Source organism: Cottoperca gobio, chromosome 24, assembly GCF_900634415.1.
Source record: "Cottoperca gobio chromosome 24, fCotGob3.1, whole genome shotgun sequence".
Lineage (NCBI taxonomy): Eukaryota > Metazoa > Chordata > Actinopteri > Perciformes > Bovichtidae > Cottoperca > Cottoperca gobio.
This window is the reverse complement of record NC_041378.1, coordinates 13,642,215-13,664,508: the sequence shown is the minus strand read 5'-3', so window position 1 is coordinate 13,664,508 and position 22,294 is coordinate 13,642,215. Positions and strand designations below refer to the sequence as shown.

The following is a 22,294-nucleotide window of genomic DNA, read 5'->3' as shown; positions in this document are numbered from 1 at the left end:
ACAGCTGCTACCACAGAGATGGAGACTACAGCATTGCGGGAATAACTGAGACTGCATGCCGAGTCCTTTCTTACAAAGAGACACATTCAGGTGACGAACTTTTTTCTTTTAAGAAGGATCATTAGTCCTGATGTTAATAATGTATAGAAGCAGCTCAGTGCTGCAGCGGTCACTGGGTTAAAACCCGTCAACCTTGGAGAGGGCGGTGGGCTTGGACGGCCAGAACTCCTCGAAGCCGGCTGCTTCTGCAGCGGAAACCGGATCTCACGTCCAACCTGGAGACATTTTTTGCTGCATTCAGGATGATCTGAGCGTGACTACTGGGCGCTGAGTGGAGGCATCCCTCCTCTCTCTCTCTCTTCCTTTCTTCCTCTCCCGCCTCCCCTCTCTGTCTTTCTTCCTCTTCTTGTCGTGGGTTCAGCACAGGCTGCCCAGTCATTTAGCCCCTTTTTTCAGCGCTGGGGAAGCTGATAGCGATGGGACGACTCAGTTTCAGCACCACGGAGAGCGTCCGGCTTCTGCTGCTCGCTGTGTTCGGTAAGAGAGAGAGTGTGTGTCTGTGTGTGTGCCACTGTCGTGACTCCTCACTGCAGTGAGTGTGTTTGTACGTGCATGTGTGTGAACCTTTTGTGCGTGTTAAGCATGACAGAGCCGATGTCATATTTCATCTGTTATTTCCTCCTCAAATGAATATTAAAGTCGTTCAAACATGTCCACGACTTTCTGACGTTGTTCAGGCTGCAGCCAGTGGCGTGCTGTTGCTCCCCTGATACTGCAGATTTCAGTCTCCAGGGTTTTCACCTGATTTTGACTTTGCCGTGAGGAAATAGAGGTGATCTAATGATGTGAGCTGAAACTAAAATAATCCCATTATATCGCTGTCCTTTGCTGATTCTGCACGTTTTGGTTTGTGTGTGCCCCCATCTGTTACCCCTATGACATAAATGCCCCCACCTACGACTTCTCAATATTCTATTGTGTTCTGTGTTCAGGTGTGCTGGCGCTGTCCGTGGTGCTGGCGGAGCAGGAAGGGGAGAACCTCTCCGGTCTCTCCAACAACCCAGACAAAGCCATCTTCGCTGTCCGGGAGAACGGCACGACATGCCTGATGGTGGAGTTCGCCGTGAGATTCCTCGTGCCATATGACGTGCTCGCGCTCAATGGGATAGACGTAAGGAATCCCCCGTGCATTTTAATACATGTGGATTGTTCAAATAAAAAAATTAAACACAATGGATGTATCAAGCATGTAAGCATAAAAGGTTGCTTTGTGCTGAAGACCATAAAAAGGTTTATTCGTTGTGCGTAAAGGTGGTTCTAAATGCAAAATATTTTATTATTTATTAATATAACTGTTTTTCCTCTAATAAGGAACATATATGTTGAGTACATCAGAATTGTATTTGGAAACTGCTTTCTGTGGGGTAGGGTAGGGTGTCCAGTTGTGCGTAAAATACTGACGTCGTTGGACCCATCATCAAGAACAGGAAATATTTTTTAGATATCAAACTTCTTTATCATTAATTAAATGGACTATTCATTGCTTCTGCTTGTACGAACAACGCATTCAAATAATCCTGCCTGTTTTCTGGATATTTGGTTACACTGTAAATGTGTGCGTAAAAACGGAATGCTAAAGACCAGCAACATTACAATCCGTAATGTGTCGCCATCTGTCAACTTTGTTCACGTGCTTGCTGTATCTTTTTTCAGCTGATCACCGAGCAGGCGGTGTTCACTCTGCCCCGTGGTGCAGAAATCGAGGGGAAATGTGGGAGCACGGAGTCAGAGATCCACATAACCTGGAATAACAACGCCTACACCCTCCGCATCTACTTCTCTAAGGTGGGCGAGACAAGGCAATAACGCATATACCACATGCAATTAAAAAAATCTGAATCATCTCTCTGGAATATAGCAAGACGCCAACAACTAAATATAAGAGTCACAAATGTGCAGTCACCTGGGTTCCTATCTTTATTGACAAGCTGGTCATGAGGAAATGCAGTGTCTGGAGTTTCACCTTTATTTCAAATTGTGGCTTTTTTCCGTTGAATTAAATGCTATTACCGACAGCCAATGAGTCATGTTCCCGTAGCCGTGTCTTGAATTAAGGGACATATTTTAGTTAAAGGAAATTACTTCACTCATCGTCAGAATATATGTATGTTTCAACAGTGGTCAACAGCCTAAAAAGAAGGATTTTTAGTGTAGGCCAACCTGTCCTCTGAATGCAGCGGGAAAGCCCAGTTTGACACTTATGTGTGTTGCAGGAGTTACGTGACAAGGACATTGAGGTGTGGAAGATTAGCAAGGTCCAGTTCGTCTATGACACCTCGGAGACATCGCATTTCATCAACGCGTACAACCGTGAGTCTCCCGCCGAGCCGTGTACAGTAGCTACTCAGCACATTTCCATTCCGCCTGCTTTGATCGCAACTAGCTCTCATTCATGTCACATTTGCATTCAGATGGAAATGCGAGGTTTGATTCATACATGAATTTCTGATTTGTGCCCACGTACCTCGAACATTTCACTGGAATTATTACAGATTTCAGATAGTGCCCGGTGCGTTACAGTATGCCTTTAAAATAAAATTACAATTCCCGTCGTAATATATGCAAATGCATTTTATTGTTATTATAATATATATTATAATGATTAATATTGTTTTTTCATATTTTTCTCATTTTATTTTAATAAAACATTTTCAACTAGTTTTTCTTTGTTATTTCTTTATTTTTTGGAAGGATTATTTCCTGTTATTTGGTATTTGCTATTGTTCACAGTGGCCACCCAAATTATTTATTAAAATTAATATCAATTTAATTTGCATGAATCTCGTTTTCACATAAGCCTATATAGAAGACAATTACACACCCCACACCCACACCCACACCCACCCCATGTAGCTATTCAACTATATTCATTCATAACCCATCTTTTCTCTCCAGCTGGGAAGCACACAGCCAACACCCACCGCCTGTCAGCCCTGGTGACCCCGGCTGGGCAATCGTATGTGTGTGCTGCACAGCAGACTCTCACCCTCATCTCAAGCGACCACCAGAAGGGCGTCACCGTCACCATGTATGACGTCCAGATCCAGCCCTTCGACATCGCCTCTGACTTCATGTTCAGTGAACGTAAGAACAACCTGCCTACAATACTGAACCTTTGCCACACACTGTACTGTGATACATCCTGGGGGGGAGGTCTTACAATTATACATCTATCTATCTCTCCTGACACACACACACATACACACACACACACACACACACACACACACACACACACACACACACACACACACACACACACACACACACACACACTGGGGTTATTGCTGCAGTTTGAGGAGAGCATGGCTGCAGAGACAGGGTATCAAGAGAAAAAAAGAGGAGGTGGTGATGCCATGGGGACAAAAGAGAGAGAAGGGGTGGGGGGAATTAGGACTTTATGAGTGCAGTCATATCCTTAACCTCAATGCAGCTTTTATAGACATACTCGATGTACCTGGCTGTCCTCTGAAGCCAATCACCTTGGAAGAATCATTTGCTCTGAGCTGCTGTAAACTAGGCTGTGCTATGCTTCACTGCCTCCCTCCTAGTGTGCATTACTGCTGTCCACAGAGAGAAACTGCTTCAACTTTAAACCATGTGCACACACTGTACAGCCAGTTGTGTTTAGGTGTCCCCCTTACAGACAGATGTGTGTGCCAACATGCCCTTGAACTGAGTACATCATTGAAATAGGAGAAGTATAACAGAAAGAGAGAAGCAGCATCTGTGTGACATTTGTGTCATTTAGTGAATAAAAACCTCAGTATACGTTTGCTTCTGTGAAAACACACACACAGATGCTAACTCCATTTTTCACACACATACTACTCACAGATTGATGCACACAACTATACACACTGCACATAAGGTCTACATACCTCTGTCATATCTATATCCAATACTAATGCCTGACTTAACCTGTAAAGGGCCACATGATAAGTGTGTGGTTCATACTTTAATCTACTAGATTAGACAAATATATCAGCTATCTGCGATTGGCTGAGTACATCGCTGGTTGTATTTTTGCATGATTTTTTGGCCGGTTTTGGTCATTTCATTTTGCTAAATTATTGCTGCTTAGCGGACAGCTGCAGTGGGCAGAGAGAGACAGACAGCGGGGACAAACAGCTGTAGAGCTGGCACATTTTCACATCTAATCCAATGAATTAAGAGTTTATTTTGACCAAACCAGAGTTGGTGATTGTTGGAACAGTGAAAAGATACAGTCAAGATGGGTTTGGTGAGTTTTAGTTTTGCTTGTCGAGTTTGAATTACGTGTGTTTCATGATGCTCCACCACTTGCATCTGATGTTCAATGCAATAAACTGGGTTTCATGGTACACAATGCATTAGAAAAAACTCTTTACATGTGCAATAAAAATCTTAAACAACATTAAAAATTGTTGTTAGCTGCAGTTCTAATTCAGACAGGATTGTGTAATAACATCACATGACCATCACAATCCTCTTCCATTGAAAGGCATTAGAAAAGAATATTGAATTATCAGCCAGCCTGAAAAGACAGGACACACTGAATACATCTACACACTATGCTAGGCCTTTTGGGAACCTTGTCAGTCATGTTTAGTCACCTCAGCTAACTGTGTTCATTATTCTCCTTTCTGTAGCCTACAAGTGCATCACTGACCAGCGGGAGCGCCTGGAGGAGACCCTCCCCATCATTCTGGGTTTCATTTTGGCCCTCATAATCATCATCACGGTCACTGTCTACCACTTCCACCTGAAGCTGACAGCGACCCAGCCCCAGCTGCCCAGAGATCGCTCCATGTACAAGAACATGTAGCCGCTCCCTCAGCTCTCTCCAAAGCTAACCTGATGAAAGACTTGTCTCCTTGATGTCCCAGGCCTAACACCACAGAGGAAAGTACCATGCGATGGACTGAACCCCTGACAGAGAAATGTGTGTAGCCTGTACTGAAGGCCTACTGGAACTTCTGAACAGCTACAACACAAGTTAATGGGACAGCTTGGGGTCTAGCATGGACATAGATGCAGGGTAAACCCACCAAAACCTAATTTACCCGGCTGAATTAAATCTTAACGCCATAAATTCATTGTCTGTATTACAGTGATTAGAATTTCAATGAAAATAAAACATACATTTCTGCTGAATGTTTGCTGAAAATGTTATTAATTTCTGATCTGTGGTTGTTTGACATCTGAATATCACCAACTTGAGGTTACAGTTTACATATAGTTTTCCTATAACATCACTGGGACAGTTTATCACTTCAGCTATTTTTATCCAACTTCTCTTTGAAAGAAATTTCCAGAGCTTCTGCTGTCATTTGCCAACTGTTTGTTGTCTTTTCCTCTCTCTCTCTCTCTCTCTCTCTCTCTCTCTCTCTCTCTCTCTCTCTCTCACTCTCTCTCTCTCTCTGTCTGTCTCTCTCTCTGTCTCTCTCTCTCTGAAATTGCTGCTAAATAATTTCAATACCTATTGTTGGTTCTGTATTTGCTCGTCTTGATATTTCTTTTGATCAAGAATCTCTTGTTTTATTTTTGAATGCAGCCATAGTGTTTCAAAGTGGACAAGTCTTGTAGTGTGTGCAGTGCAGTGGCATTCAGAGTTGCAATGTTTTTGCTTTGACTTCTCCACACCAATGTATGGAACATATCAAAAAAAAGGGAAGAAATACATAAACATCTGACAGAATTCTGTACTAAATAGTGAAGAATTTATCAGAATGCCATATGAGTGTGTTTGTGAAAAGAGAGGTTATTAAATAAAAAATAATAATATGTGTATAATATTTTCAGAATCAAAGTCTATGCATAAACCTCTGCTGATGCAATCTTGTGCAGTATTCCTCTGTTCATTGAAATAAATTGCTGGAATCATCTCTACAAATCTGTCATGTTTTTCCTATTATCTATCACATTACTACAGTACACTCTCCTCAATCCTTTAAACCTAATAAAAATGTGTTTCTTAGGCATTGTTTAAAAAAACTTACATAACTACAGTTTTCAAATAAAATAGCGCGACTTGGTAACGGATGGTCCCGTCAAAGGAGACGCTGCAGAGATGAGGTATTGATTTTGTCGTCTGATTAAAAATAAATAGAGCATTTGTGTCAGCTATACCTATTTGTTTCAGCAGTGTAGGTGTCGTACATCATCCTCAGTCACAAGTCATTGAAGTCAAAGCCCTTAATCCAGTCTTTCACTTGTTGGAAATGATCTTGAAAGTAATGTTCTTTTCAGAAAGACATATTAAAGTTTTTCATAAATCGTAGTAAAGTATGTCAGAAAAAAATACCTGAAAAAAATTAATAGTAAAAGTATGTCATAAAGAAAAGTCACAGTATAGTCATTAAAAGGTTATAGTACTATGTCAATATTATAGTACTACATGTCAGCATATGTATACTATGTCAAAAAACAAAAGTCATAGAAAATCATAGTATGGTATATCAGAAAATGATCTTATTACAGTATGCCATAAAAAAAGTAATTAAAATGTCATATTAAGTCACACATAGTATGTCGTAAAAAATAAAATTGTAAAAAGTCATAAAAGATTTATTGAAAAAAAGTCATAGTCGTAAAACATGTCATTGTATAACATATCAGAAAAAAATCTTGGTCAGGATGTCTGACTCATGCAGCCCATCGCTGTCAACGGCATGTCATACAGTTCCTTGGAAGAAAGCTAGAAAAACTCCCACCTAATTTGCATATTCATTAATTTTGAACCAAATGTATTGCAATTGTGGACAACCTTGTTTGGTAGCTTGCCGCTGGTCAGAAAACCGTACTGATATATTTATTTTTGAAAAAGATATCTTCAAGGTCATCCAATGTGGGTCCACTTTGAGGGCTGCCGTCTCCTGAATGGGTGGTACTTCTGATTAATCAAACTATGTTGTTCCCCAATTTCTTTCTTTCTGAGGTAAACAAACTACGTTCTAACACTCTCTCGTACGGGTTAACGTGTCGGACAACATTCATTCAAATCGAAAGGGGTGATGTCAGAAAACCCAAAGGTCAACTCATGGCCTGACTTTATTCCTATTTGACTCATTGTAATGTTAAAATCATGATTCCAATTATTTGGACACATACAGCTAATTAACTCTTACACAATTGTCACCAATACAAATGAGTAATGTCAGAAAACAGCGGGGGGACATTAGACAGTGGTGTAACAGGTGAGTCTTCAGTGATGATTTGAATGTGGTGAGTGAGGAGGAGTCTCTGATGGTTTGAGGTAGAGCGTTCCAGACGATGGGAGCAGCGATGGAGAAGGCCCTGTCCCCCCAGGATCTGAGCTTGGTCCGGATGGGGGGGACAGGAGGTTAGCAGCAGCAGAGCGGAGGCTGTGGGTGGGAGTGTGACTGTGTCTGTGGAGGAGGTCAGTCAGGTAGGAGGGAGGGAGCCAGGTTATGGAGGGCTTTGTAGGAGGAGGATGAGGAGGATCTTGTACTGGATTCTCTGGGGGATGGGGAGCCAGTGGAGCTCGTCGAGGGCGGGGGTGATGTGGTCGTGGGTCCGGGAGTGGGTGAGAAGACGGGCAGCGGAGTTCTGGATGTGTTGGAGTTTATTGATGATTTTTGAGGGTGAACCATAGAGGAGGCTGTTACAGTAGTCCAGACGGGAGGTGATGAAGGCGTGGATGAGGGTTTCTGCAGCTGTGGAAGAGAGGGATGAGGTTGCTATGACAACACATGAACAATGGTGCACAGAGTATCAGACAACAGAGCCAACATATTACAGCCAGAGATGGACTTTTAATAACCTGAACCACTCAACCACTTAGATAACCAAAGGTTTGCAATAACACAGCTCTAACTCAACCCATGCGTTATACCTGGGCCTACAAACAGTCAGATACTGACTCTCACACACACTGCTGTCAACAGTTAACAAACACATAAACCTCATGACTGACAGACAGGGAGCCTCATTTAGAGATGCCAACAGGCGTTTCTAGCTACCAATAACTGAGCCTGTGTCCACCCAAAGCTACACTAGAGAAATACAGTGTCACTGACTACTCGTAACTCATTTTGAAAACTCACCTGTTGTTGAACTTCATTCTTTTCCAGCACTGGAGCCGCTACCTGTCTAGTTTGTGTCGTTTCCGGCTGGACAGCAATACTGCCTTTTTCTTCCTTCATTTTCATATGAAAACAAGTTTTTGAACTTTAATGTTGAAAAATGCAGCCACATAAACAGGTTTCTCCAGCAATAGTCCTCGCATTGTTAAACGGAAGTCGGCTAACTAGCCAATTGGGCTGAACAAACGAAAGAAAATAGAACCAGAATCCAGCGTCCTGCGACCTTTTTCCGCAGCAGATATTCAGACTTAAAATGGCCGGAAACACACAAGTGTAACACATATCGTTAATGATGGCTCTGTTACATTCAAGTGTACCGGTAAGCAACGCCTCGTGCCCAGATATACTTAGTTAAATAAATGTACTTTGAAAAAGAAAGAGAACATCTCTTCATTTTATTTTATTTCAATTTGTTTGTGAAACAGTCACATTAAAAGAAACTGACTCTCACAAACACCTCCTCGGGTTGTTAAAATCAAAGAACATGACATCATTGTCGTCAATGGTAGCTATTTGGCCCTAAATGAAGCTATTAATAAATGATGTGCTTTTCCTTTAGTGAGTTATCAAAATGTCTGCCGTGAAAATGATGAACATTTTAATTAAAAAAACAACAACAATATGGGAGTGATTAATAGTAGCCCACTTCCTGCCATTAGTGCAAGATCACCAACACACCTATTTAGATACTTCACAATCTTGAGTCTCCTGTACCTTTAATGTGATGCTGACGTCCTGTTAGGAGCAGTCGAGTGTGGCCTTTTGAGAATATGTGGCTGTATAACATTATTCACATTAATAGTGACTCAGTAACTACAGTCTTGAGTTTAATGCCCTGCAGTCCCACTGGCCCCCGGTACTTGTGCTTTTATTTACTGGGACTGTCGGCAGAGGTGTCTTTCTCTGAGAAAGAAGCTCCATTCTCTGTCCGAGATAAATCAATATCCCATTATAGTGTTTCAGAGGGAAATGGCTTAGAGGAAAGAAAGAGAAATAACCTCATATATTATGGCACCTCCGATCCATCGTCCCGAGGTGAAGTTAGGGTGAAATAGTTGGAAATGAGAACTGTTGAATCAGGAGAATATGGAAGAACCAAACAACAAAGAGAAAATAAATTGTTGATGACTGGAAGGAACTCCCTTGAATAATCTGAGTGTGCTGTTTAAAAAGAAAAAAGAATCTCTGCTTGATATGAGACACAGAGAGAAGAAGAGGAGACTGTCGAGGGTGATGAAGGAAAAATCCATGCAACACATCTCAATGTTTTTATGGGCGTTTTTTAATTGAAACCAGCTTCACTGATAACAAACATGCAATATCACTGTACAAGCCAACACCACAGATAAGTGTTACTCATTCAAGTCTTGACACATTGTCAAGGATTAGCCAGCAGCACACACACACGCACACTTTCAGATGTTGTACAGAGATAAACACGCTCTACCTCTTTTGCTCTTTGACATACACAGGCACACACACGCACACACGCACACACACACACACGTATGCACAGTCATATTTACATATCACAGTGAATGATGGGTAAGAACGATGCGGAGAGGAGGATTACACTGTTCTCCCGGTCTGACCAGAGATGAGAATGGCAGCACAGTTCCAGTGATAGCGAGTAGTGTGTCTGACTGAGGTGGGATAAGGAGTGAGATGATGACAGTGAGGATGTGAGTAGAAAACGAGACCTTTTATCAGCATCCGAAAATCAGTGCGGAATGCGGGCGTCTTGGATGGGCGCCTCTTAGCATTTAGAGAAACAGGATGAGACTCCTAATATAAAAGGAAACCGGTCTGCGTAGAGTAAATCTTTTTTCGTCAAATCCACTCCATCTGTGCTACATTTAAATGCATGGTGTAATTACAGTATCATAAATACGGGGCTTTATGGTTTCATAAATAGGTTAGGGGTATTGCTTGGATGATATAACAACTGTTAGCACTGTCTGTGATGCACTTTTAGAAATGTAAATCAAAACCCAACAAGAAAACAAAATCAAATAAACAAAAATAAAAGGCCACACTACGAAAAAATAAACCTTCATTTCCAATAAATAAATAAATACTTTAAAACGTCATACAAAATTCTGACATTACCCTTTTTTTCCAACATTTAATGGAAGTTCTGTCTACAAATGTAAGATAATAAATATATTTAGTACTTTTAGTAACAGTTAGGTTTAAGGTGGGTTTATTTGGGATATCTCTTAACTCTTTAAGCAAAAACTGGATTATAAACAGTAGGAAAGATCTCTGCAGAAACTCTATTTAATACTGCTCATATCACAATGGTTACGACACGATAAAATACTGCAAATTATCAAAACTGTACAGAAAAACTTACAAGTTTCTCTAAAATACATTTTCACTGTTAGTGTGTGAGGAGAGAGATACAAGAGAGGTCGTCTCTGTTTGAGCAGCTTAGCTGCAGCCTGACGACACAGCAGCCGTACAACAGTCATCACCAGTCAAAGACCCTCTCTGCACGCACATGATTGTTCTGCCCTCTGCTGCTCTGGTCTTGAGCAAAGCACCGGGCCCCAACGTCCCTCCACCACGTCAGCAGCTCGCCACACCCCTCTGAAGCTCTTGCTGATGGCTTCTACAACTCTACATAGAGCTGAGGACTCACAGTCTAGGAAGAGAGAAGACTGCAGCAGGGCGAGCCAGCACACACACGTGTCTACTGGACGTCCAGTGAGTTCCTCTGGCACAGTGCACTCTTCTACTCCAGTTCAAAGTTTCAAAATGGTAGACTTTTTTTTTTCTTATTTTCTCTGATGTGTTTTTTTAAATGTAATTTCTTAGATATTCCTCTAGCTAATCTACTTCACGGTTACAGGTGTGAGTGTTAGTGGCGTGCCACCAAGCGGTGGGGGTGTTTTGGCTGGGTGAGGGCAGTGCCACCCTGGTAGTGTGTGTATGTGTGTGTTTTTTAGTGTAGAAGAGGGCAGGTTTTGGGCCAGCAGGTCAGCGGTGGCGATAGTGTCTCATGAGGGGCATGATGCAGGAAGGGGGTCCAGACATCTTGAGGAAGGAGTGCTGGAGGAGCTCCTGGGCCGTAGCTCTCTGCGAGGGCTCCCTCACCAGCATCAGGTCCAGGAAGGAGCGCAGCACCGAGGACACCTGAAGACCAAATGAAAAGCTTTAATTCTCGTCCTTTGAATACTGACTGTAAAGGGAAGTTTATTACTAACATGTGAGTAAATTGCGATATGATTCACGATATTGGAGGGAATGATCATATTTGCATCTTTATTTTAATTTAATTGAAAAATATAATAAGATGATCACGGTGGGAACTTCTTGCGAGGATCTGTACCCAACAAAGATTCAAATGAATGGTTCAGCCTTAGATTATACCTGCTAATCATCAGCATCTTTGTGAGCACGTTAGCATGCTAACATTAGCATTTTGCCTAAGTACAGACTCACTTAGCTTCTAGCATAGCGATAAACTCTTTTTCTGGTTTAAGGACACCCTGCCAGTTAGCATACTAATCAGAGCAACAAAGATTTAATGACACTGGATGTAAATTCTGGTCAAAAGGTACATAAAAACCTTAATGCAGAAGAAAACTAGCAATTGTCCATGAAGTGTGTCATGACCTTGACGATAGGTCAGCTCAGAAATCACTAAATATTTATTTCAGAAGGTTAGTGCAGTGTATCATCATCAGAGAGCTCTAAGATACCTTCATTGATACTGTACTAGTACAATAAAATGCAGTTTTTAGATGCCTAATTAAGGATAAAATCTATAAAAGTTTTTATTTATTAGTTTGTGTCTCTGTAAAATGTTTTATTTTAACATGAATGTTGGTTATTTAGAATCTTACAAACAAGTTTTTATTTTTGGAAAGATCTATTGATTAAGTCATGCATCTTTGGATTCAGAAAGTCCTTCCTCTTTGCTTACTGACTGACACACCTGCATTGAAGTCTTTCCTACCTTGTGCGACTCTTTTAGACGAGGGGGCAGGTTGTCTCGTATCCTCCTCATGGCCTGCAGAGGGGGTTCGTTGAAGTAGGGGGGCTCTCCATCCACCATCTCGATCACCATGATGCCTAAAGACCAGATATCCACCTGGATACACACACGCACGCTATGTTAATCTGTGTGTGTGTGTGTGTGTGTGTGTGTGTGTGTGTGTGTGTGTGTGTGTGTGTGTGTGTGTGTGTGTGTGTGTGTGTGTGTCGTACTCACCTCAGTCCCATAAGGCAGTCTAGAGATGACCTCCGGTGCCATCCAGTAGGGCGTGCCCACCAAGGACTTCCTCTTGGGCACCTCTTTGGAAACTTGGGCACAAAAGCCGAAGTCTGATAGCTTGATCTGCAAACACACACAAATACCGTGGTGCCTTCAGGTTCACGTGTGTAGTAGAGACTATATTAGTTCAGAACCTCTGTGTTTGATGTCAAGAAGTGCACTGACCCATAGTGATGAAGAGCGTTCATAGAAGACACTAATCTCTCGTATTAGTGGTTAATTAGTCTTCAATTAATCATGTCTTATCAGCTCGTTAGGAGGCATTAGGCAGGATTTAATTACCGGGGCACGTGTGATAATTGATGATGATGAGTTTCTGGCACTGGCTGTTGACAAGTGGCAGGAGTGGCACCCATGGAGAAGGTCAGTGAGTGTGTGTGAAATCACCAGTGACAGGAACGAGGGCAGTGTACAGTGAGTAGCACTGTTTAATACCTGGGGTATTAGTAAGATTTCTGTTTAAACAGAGTTTAATAACATCCTAAAGGGAGGAGTGTGAGAATTAAAATATCTAAACACACATACAGAAACACACACGCTCATCATGTGCACTTACCCTGCCATCGCTGGTCAGGAGAATGGAGTCGCTCTTGATGTCGCGGTGGATGACGCCCTGTGTGTGCAGGTAGCACAGAGCCCTCAGCACCGACAAACACACTGTAGCAATCTGCTCCTCGTTCATCCTACGAGGAGACGCACATAAGTGAGTAATTAAACTCACTTAAAAGACTATTTTTAAAATGGCAGGTCTTTGTTTAAATGATTGTCTACATGCAATATGCAACATTGAAACTGCACAAAACAATATGTGGGAGAGGACATACAATGGATAAATCGGATTCAGATTTATAACTTTTAATGTATTTCAGGTATTCTAAATCCTACAAACTGAAAGTGTGAGAGGCATTTGGGGACTGTTCGAAAATTATAGTCTCGGAGGGCAAGTCACAAAAGGGGCAGGGTATTGAATTTTGTATTTTGGCTGAGGTGAGGATAGTCTGATCTTTTTGGAAGTGCAGTGGAGGGACCATTATTATGCTATTATTACATTTGTTTATATATTTTTTATAACTTCACTATTATTATTGGGCTATACTTAATGGTAACTTTACATTCACTGTGACGTTATAAGTCCATGTCTTCCTAATTAAAGACATTACTGACCATCACTTATTTTCCCTTGTCGTATTCATCAAATGATTCATATTTTCATTGCTATTTACAGAATCAAGTCTATTTTATTAATATTTTCTTTTAAGTGGTTTATCTTTTTAAGCCACGTGTTTTCTGAATTTCATTTTGTGCATTGTGGGAAGGGAAACAGTAAGATAGGGGGTTTAAAAAGTAAAGTAAAAATATTAATGTCATAAATTTTTTTATTAAATTAATTTGTATTTATACATTTACACTCATTTCCAAAGAAACAACAAAAAAATGGACCATATAGCCAATAACTATGGAAGATCATTTAATATTTCAAGTAATAGTGGTAGAAATGACTACTGTGTCAGACTTTGCTGTCATTCTAAAGAGATTAGAGTTCAACACAATTACGATGGAGCAGAAATCCGGTTAAAAAAAACAACCCTGTAGCCTACAGCGGCTGAAGCTGTGCTGTGCAGAGCAGGAGGGTCCCATATGGAGAGACAGGGCGATGCAGTGCGTCTGACTGAGCTCACACAGAAACTCACAGCTCCACTGAACATTAACATCTAGACCCAGCTGGCCAGGCCATGCCGCGTGTTTATGAGTGTGTGTGCACTGAGCTGCCGTCACATACATGTACAGAAATAGAGACAAGCTCATTTGCGAGCTTACACCAAGGAAACATATTTATAGTACATGTTCAGGCATAGAGAGTACACACACACACGCACACACACACACACACACACACACACACATACACCTTTAACTCTCTCAACACTCACACACACACCTCTCTTCATCTCATCGCTTAGTCTAAAAGATGCCATGGTTGGAGAAGTCACTTATAAAGTTGCATTATGAGAAACAAGCCACACACACACACACACACACACACACACACACACACACACACACACACACACACACACACACACACACACACACACACACACACACACACACACACACACGTCACACTGCAGATTGCAGCAGATTTTACTGTCACACATGTATGCATTTACAATCTCAAGAGATAAATGAGCCTTCTGCTAATGGAAAAACAACTGGCTAACTCAAAGTGAATGGGATGGAGACGTGTACGCAAAAACAATTCACCTCTTTCTACCCCCTCTTTATCCCACCCCCTCCATTCCTCACACACACACACACACACACACACCCCGAAATGAACACACACAGTTGAACGGAAAACAGGATCGCTGAAACAGAAAATTGTTTCAAACACAAATTGAGAAACAGTTTTAATGAGCCCGAAAAGGTTGTGTAGGGGGGGAGAATTACACACACCTACACACACACAAACGTAAGCATCCGTCCAGACACACACACATACACACACACACACACACACACACACACGCTTTTGCACTTGGATATTGGATAAAATCCCTGTGAAGTGCAGCTAACAAACTCTATATTATAATTGAAATACGAACGTGATTGAAATAGTTCTGTCACTGCTGACTCACCTGTGTGTGTCAGATTTGTGTGTGTTTATGTATCTTGGTGTGTGTGTGTGTGTGTGTGTGTGTGTGTGTGTGTGTGTGTGTGTGTGTGTGTGTGTGTGTGCTGCCAACAACCCAGCAAGCTGATGAGGCTTGCAGGATGCGAGGAAGGCAGCAGTTATTTCCACAACAAAAGGCTTAACAGAAATAGCACAAAGCTTTCACCTGGACAAATACGGCTAAAATTACCAAAGAAAACACACTGTATAATAATATTCCTTATACTATCTGCTTGGATATACAGTATAATGCCGTCAGCAGTCAGTTTGTATGCTTACTAACCAAACTCAATTCAATAAGGAGATTTTAGATATATACATCTAACTGTTCTTTCTTTCTGTAATTGTTCTGATTAGTGATATTTGCAAGAATATCAATTTGCAGTATATAAATAATACACAAAAATCGTACACATCTATTTCCACTTAAACTACAACAAACTGAAAAAGAGAAAAGAGGAGAAAAAAAGAGAGAACATGTGTGCACAATAATATCCTCTTTACTGCGATCTGCATTAGTACTTCTAAAAGCGCTCATGTGTATTTTGGAACTTTCTCACACACACACACACACACACACACACACACACACACACACACACACACACACACACACACACACACACACACACACACACAAACATCTGTGTGGGAGACTGTTACGGTAGCAGCGGTGCTCAGCCTCACCAAAGCGTGTTATTAGCATCCGACACTGCATCGCGCTAATGCTGACACTCCACGCAAATGACTGTAATTAAACACGAAGCACAAAGTAAGCTTAAAACAATGAGGTGGCCGTCAGAAACACGACTCAACTACAGAGAGGCAATTAGGAAAAGTTGGAGAACAATAATCCTAAAACTATCAGATGACTGGATTACTGGATTACAGTCCAGCTGCTTGTTTCTCCTGATTGTCTTGTGAAATCATTCGTCTTTTTGAAGTGTGTGATGTGTGGAGCAGATTAAATGACCGTATGATTTTTACTGACATGCTAGTTTCCAGTTTAACCGATTTGATGTCGCCAACGTCACATCATTCAGAAATGTAAAATAAAAACAGAGTGAGCTCTCCGGTACAGCTGCTTCCTCATCCTGTCTCTGCATTTAAACACACACTCGAAGGCCAAGTCATTCAACACAACTGACATTAACGTACACACACACAACACATAAAGCTTAGGTTAGCTTAGCACAAAGATTGGAAACGGGGGAAACAGCTAGCCCGGGTCTTAAAATCTGAGATCACCGTCTTTTGGCTGTAGCTTCATATTAACAGTCAAACTCTCTAAGTAGCAGTTACTGGTGTGCATCCCTGAACTTATTTCAGAAGAGATTTAAGGATCTGACTAATTGAATTCCAAGCAGCGAGGGTCTTGTCTGTCAGTTATGTTTCAGAGCTTATAGCGCCATAAAATATGTGACAATGCACGATGACAGCCTTAGATATGGTAGTAGGTTGTTCCTACCGGAGGATATTAAGTAAACACAATTATTAACCTTATCTAGAATGTATTTTTGATTGAATCTGAGTTGTGCTAAACCAAGTATACCTCCTTTGTCCTTGTCTTGTACCTCTTTAACTTGTGTTACTGTTACTCTTTGACTGATGTATTTCTATATTAGAGAGAGGGTTACCTGGTGTGAGTCACAATGTCAGTGAGTGCTCCGCCCTCGAGAAACTCCATGACGACCCACAGCTCGTCTCCCACCAGGTAGCTGTTGTACATGTCAACCACGTTCTCGTGATGGTAGTCCCTCATGATCACCACCTAAAACACACAGCCAGACAGACAGAAGGAAATTACTTTAATTACATAATTTATTTTCATTTCTATAAACATGATGTGTTGTTATTGGAATTTCACATGATACAGAGCTATCAAAAACCTTGGCCTATAAATAATGTATTCTGATTTGTAAGACATTGTATATACACTATATGTATTCATGTAACACAATTATTATTATTATTATTATTATTATTATTAATTGCAAAATTCCATAATGTATTTGCATCAATACACTAAAGCAGATTTATGAATGCATGTTATGCATGCAATAAATATGTTACATAGAAATCATATAGTATTTCAATCATTTATAAAATGTAGTCAAGTCATTTCAATCACTTATTAATTTGTTCATTTGTTTAATGTGAACATGTTCTGGGGGCTTAACTATAAAAGGATTACACTCAGAATATTAATAGGATTACACAAAGCAAATTAGTTGCCAACTGAACACCCACTGCTTCACTCCTGTGTTCACTGTACATGCTAACATACATGCATGCATTCTTTCTCTCTCTCTCTCCCACACACACGCGCACACACACACACACGCACGCACACACACACAAAATAGAATCAGTGCTATATTGCTTCACTCAATTTATGTTTTTCTGCTAAACAAGCAATCATATAGTTTTATATATTTCAGTGCAAGTGCAAATGATATTGAGCTTCCAATATTTCCAATAGTTAGCATACTGTGAACAGAAACCAATATGAATCATTTCCTTGCCTGGGGTTTTGAGTGTGAACACTACTTAATTTCTGAGCAAATAAATGCAATTACAGATGTTAAAGTGTGCTAGTGGTTTGATTGCCATGAATGTATGTCAGGGAAATGGATGCAAAGGGAACTTGTGTTTTTATCATTAGTCAGCAAGTTGTCTTGTTGTGGGATGACGAGATTATTTTTTATCTATTTGGCACAAAATGAGCCATGTTTAATGATGCTGATTAAAGCCGTTTCAGCTAAGTTGCTGCTTTTTGAGCTATCAGCAATCAGACAAACGTTCGCTATGATCTCACACATGTGGAGAGGTTTTGTGGGTTACGCTCTGTATTTGTGTTGGTCAAGCTGACATCCAACATCAAGCCACCAAATGAATACAGATACAAAACCAGACCTACAGTACATGTGATATTGTATAAACTACAGTAGTAACACCTGAATGTTAGTCAGTGTTACTGTAAAATGTATTGCTTTAGGTGGGATCGAGCGTACGGCAGTTACGCCCCGTCTCTGTCAGTCGTTCACACCTCATTAAAGAGCAGCTCTCTCCTCTGCTGTTTCCTGAGGTCCATCTTCTTCACAGCCACTTGCTTGCCGCTGTGTTTCTCGCTGGCGATGCACACGATACCCGTGGAGCCCTCTCCGATTTTGATAAAGCTGTCCAGATATTCCCGAGGGTCGCCTGTAGGTAAACACAAACATAGCTCAACTTTGATGCAGAAATGTTAATGTAAGGCATTTCAGTGTTTTCTTTGCGTCCATTTCTCACCTGGGTTTACCACCAGTTGAAGGGCAGCTCTGAACTGCTCATGAGAGACTCTGGAGGGTTGAGTGTCGGAGCTGGACCCCCAGGAAGGAGGCGGGTAGGCCCCCGGGGGGATGTAGGGTGACGAAGGCTGTGAGTAGGCCCCCTGTGTTTAAAACACGCAGACAAATAGAGAGAGGCTATAAAATATATTCAGATTTTCCTACATGAATTTCTTTGGGGTATTTTTTGAATACATTTTTGTTTTCAAAAGCACTTTAGAGTTATCAGTGGTCCTAAAACCGAAATTAATCTTGTCTGGTCTTGTTCTTGTTTGGCTTGTCAAATTCATGCAGTAATCATCCATTGAATTAGCCTACAGTGACTTCCAAAGCAACATGAAATCCTATTCTAAATCCTGTATTTTCAAAATGTCAACTTTCCAGACTTGTTTTCAGCTTTGCTACATGGACCTTTCAGACAATTCAATGGGTTTTATATTGTTTATTTGGCTTAAGAATAATTTAAATCATTAATATTAGTAATTAGTCATTTTATTTCAGTATGTCGAAATAATTCAATGACACCAATTTGGAAGACACAAGGTTTTCACTGGACAGTGACAATACTTTAAATGTCTTGAGCGGGATCTGTCTGGTAACATGTTTACAAACGGGATAAAACCAGTATGCGCTCATCCCATTCAAATGAAATGAAATCTTAAATTAATTAAAATTGTATCTGTATTGACCCTAAATAACCCGACAGGAGCATCTCTTTAAATGTTTGTCATTGCTAGTATGAGTTAACATACTGTACCTGAGGGGTGTATGGTGGGCTGGGCTGGGAGGGGGGGTGATGATAGGGTGAAGGTTTGTAATGGTGAAAGACAGGAGGGTATGGCAGGTGTGCTGGGGGGTAGCCGGGTGGCTTGATGTGGCTCTGAGGTTGCTTTAGAGGCCCTCGAGGGTAGGTGTCACCACCCGTAACCTGGGGACTGCAGTCACGTGCAGGACGCTCGTAGTCACCCTGGAGGAGAGAGGGGACAAGGTCAAAGTTATTTGATTGGTGGATCAACATTGAAAGAAACAACACTGTACAGGTTCTGAGACTTGTGTGTTCTGTATGCATGGGCACAGTGTAAATTACTGATGCTACTGTGTTGGATGCATCAATGTAAATGCATGGCAACCTACACTTGCCAGCTCTAATTTTCCAGATATGTCTGCAGGTACATTAGCCCTTGACAGACCTAACAGAGGACATTTAGTCCACGGGATGATGACCATACTTCATCATTACCCCCCCCCCCCCCCCCAGCTACTCCATTCAGCAACCAGGAGCCCAGGGAGCATCGGGATGTAGGACACACCTCTTCTTAAGATCCTAGAAGCACCTGAATCTCCTTTAAAGCAGTGCTGGAGCATACTGTGCTCTCTCTCTCTCTCTCTCTCTCTCTCTCTCTCTCTCTCTCTCTCTCTCTCTCTCTCTCTCTCTCACTCTCTCTCACTCTCTCTCACACACACACACACACACACACACACACACACACACACACACACACACACACACACACACACACAGAATGTAGACACTCACTATTAAAAGCTCAGTAGTATGACTCAGCTGAACTGCTCTGACTCATAATAGGCCTGACGGATGCACAGAAATGCATGTGCACACTTACACACACTTACACACATACATAAACCTTGAGGAAAATCTCTAACTACAAATGAGTTTGTTGTGATTCCATTAATCAGCACTTTATAAGCACCATCTATATACTGTGTCATACTGTGTGAATTATAAAGGTGGAACCTGGCCAACTGTGTAAGAATGACCATAACTAATTTAAAAAAGTAAATAGGTGGAACATGCTGGTGGTGTTCAATCCTAATTGGCATGTCTAATGTACGATGTAATGGATAGCCAGAGAAAAGTAATGTCAAAAATTGAAATTTGCCTGGCTTGGATGAACAACATATCAATAGTCCAGGGTGGACGAAACAGAATGGTCTAAAAACATACAGACAGTAGTGGATCAAGCTGCCTCCACCCTGCAGAGAGTAAATTAAATTACCTTTCCCACACCTCCCCAAAAAATGTTTTCTCATAAATTCTCAGGAGACTGAGATTCTCTTTTTCCTTGTATTAGTTTCTCCCTCTGTGCCTATCTCTCTCTCTCTCTCTCTCTAAAAAAAACTCCCTCTCTTTCCTTTTATTTGTTTCTCCCTCTGTGCCTATCTCTCTCTCTCTCAATTACTACGCACAGAGACATACACACTGACACACATATACACACACATGTGCATAGACAGGGCAGGAGGAGGAGCCCTGATGTGTTGGGATGGTGTATAATTACATGGTGTGAACTCTTTTAATCAATCACTCTCAGGCAGGTGCAGGGGGGAGGTGCTGCTGGGACGGCCCAGGCTCGCGCCCCTCTATCGTTGGCCAGCACCGCTGGCTGGCTGTCAGCCAGGGGTCTCCTGATCCATGTTGCTTAAACGTGCATTAATCTGAGTTTGGCAGGGTAATCAACAACCTAACTCAACTGTGAAATTGAATTCCACGGTGGAACATCGTTCGGCCAGTTTTATGCTAAGGCTGCAGAAAGGGAAAGTGCCGCAACATCAATTTGTCACCGAGAGCTGCGGCACTGAGCTCGCACTCGCCACATAACAGAGAGAAAGAGAGAGAGAGAGGAAAGAGAGAGGAAGGAAAATAAAGGGGGGAGTGTGTGTTTGTATATGTGTGTGTCTGTGTGTCTGTGTGTGGCCAAGTGTCCGTGCTGTCTACTGTTACATCCCCACCGGCTCCCAACAACAGCAGGGGAAAAAAGGATTTACTTCAGTGGTGTGAGTGGGCTGATCGAGGGAAAGAGAAGAAAAGGCAGAGAATGAGAGAGGAGAGAGATGGGTGGGTTTGTTACAAGGTCCATGAGACGAGAAGAATAGTGATTCTTAAGCTGCCAGATGACTCCTTGTTTTGTTTTTTTTCATACCACTGCTGCAAAATCTCCAAACATCACAAGGCAAATTAGGGTGCATTGATTCCTCAGCCCACTCTTCACTGTGGCCTATATTTATTTGATTTAAGATTTAACAAAACACTTCATAGAACAACAAATCAAATATTTACAATACACCTAATAAAGTGTGATGGAGTTCATATCCTTTTTTGTTTACAGTTGTGGCTTTTTGGATCAATATACACGCTCTGTGTGAGACTGCATCCTGTTAAATCTTTACATTCTCTACACATATGGTACATTTTCAAGAAAGCAAATGTGCCTTCTCAAGCACAACAACTCTGAAAGTGGTAATAATAAACCATATGTAAGAAAAATGACCTTCCCTGCGTCTCTTCCAATCCTTCTACTCTTGCATTCTCCGTGGCTGTTTTTTTTTTTCTACGAGTGGCTATTTACTGAAGCATGCAGGTTAAATGGTTTTCCATCAAGGCACCCTGGGATCTACATCAGCGAACGCAGTTTTCCTCTCAGCTACTGGTCTCCCTACATGCGAAGGAGGGATGGTGGAGAACTGTGATAGCTGTACACGCACCTCTATGATGGTCCTAATGGGACGCTGAAAGCTTTGGAGAATGATTTAAAGAATATGTAAAGGAATGACTTGAAAAACACCTCATAGAGTGATTGTTTGCACCCTACTACTGTATAAATGATCTAATATATTATCAAATGCAGTTCTGTATAATAATATTGGCATAAAGAATCACCACGATTAACTTATACTGGAAACATATGGTTTCATTACACAATCACTAATGAATGGAAGGTTTGTTTGCTCTTGTCTGTGAAGTCTCTGTGTGGAACAATCTCTTGGGTATCTCAGTCTCTCCCTCCACTGGAGCACATCACTGGCTGCATCACGCTCTCCCTGTGCCGACATACTTACA

At 41.4% G+C, this 22,294-nt stretch overlaps 2 protein-coding genes across 4 annotated transcripts in view; one reads left to right on the top strand and one right to left on the bottom strand.

Moving 5' to 3' along the window:
* The first annotated feature begins 5 nt into the window (after nt 1-5).
* lamp5 (lysosomal associated membrane protein family member 5) lies at nt 6-5,931 on the top strand. Its single transcript, XM_029462635.1, has 6 exons — nt 6-537; nt 993-1,171; nt 1,714-1,845; nt 2,274-2,370; nt 2,956-3,144; nt 4,692-5,931. The coding sequence occupies exons 1-6, from the start codon at nt 477-479 to the stop codon at nt 4,865-4,867; spliced, it is 834 nt and encodes a 277-aa protein (XP_029318495.1). The 5' UTR covers nt 6-476; the 3' UTR covers nt 4,868-5,931.
* Nucleotides 5,932-10,871: 4,940 nt separating this feature from the next.
* pak5 (p21 protein (Cdc42/Rac)-activated kinase 5) overlaps nt 10,872-22,294 on the bottom strand; it is a 70,281-nt gene continuing 58,858 nt past the window's right edge. For all 3 annotated transcript variants that reach the window (XM_029425543.1, XM_029425540.1, XM_029425542.1), the window contains 8 exons: nt 19,190-19,399; nt 18,395-18,536; nt 18,153-18,307; nt 16,741-16,874; nt 12,986-13,112; nt 12,367-12,492; nt 12,112-12,246; nt 10,872-11,285 (listed from right to left, as the gene is read on the bottom strand). In XM_029425543.1, the coding sequence (XP_029281403.1) occupies nt 11,130-11,285; nt 12,112-12,246; nt 12,367-12,492; nt 12,986-13,112; nt 16,741-16,874; nt 18,153-18,307; nt 18,395-18,536; nt 19,190-19,399 (1,185 nt within the window). In that variant the 3' untranslated portion in view covers nt 10,872-11,129. The remainder of the gene's footprint in view (nt 11,286-12,111; nt 12,247-12,366; nt 12,493-12,985; nt 13,113-16,740; nt 16,875-18,152; nt 18,308-18,394; nt 18,537-19,189; nt 19,400-22,294) is intronic.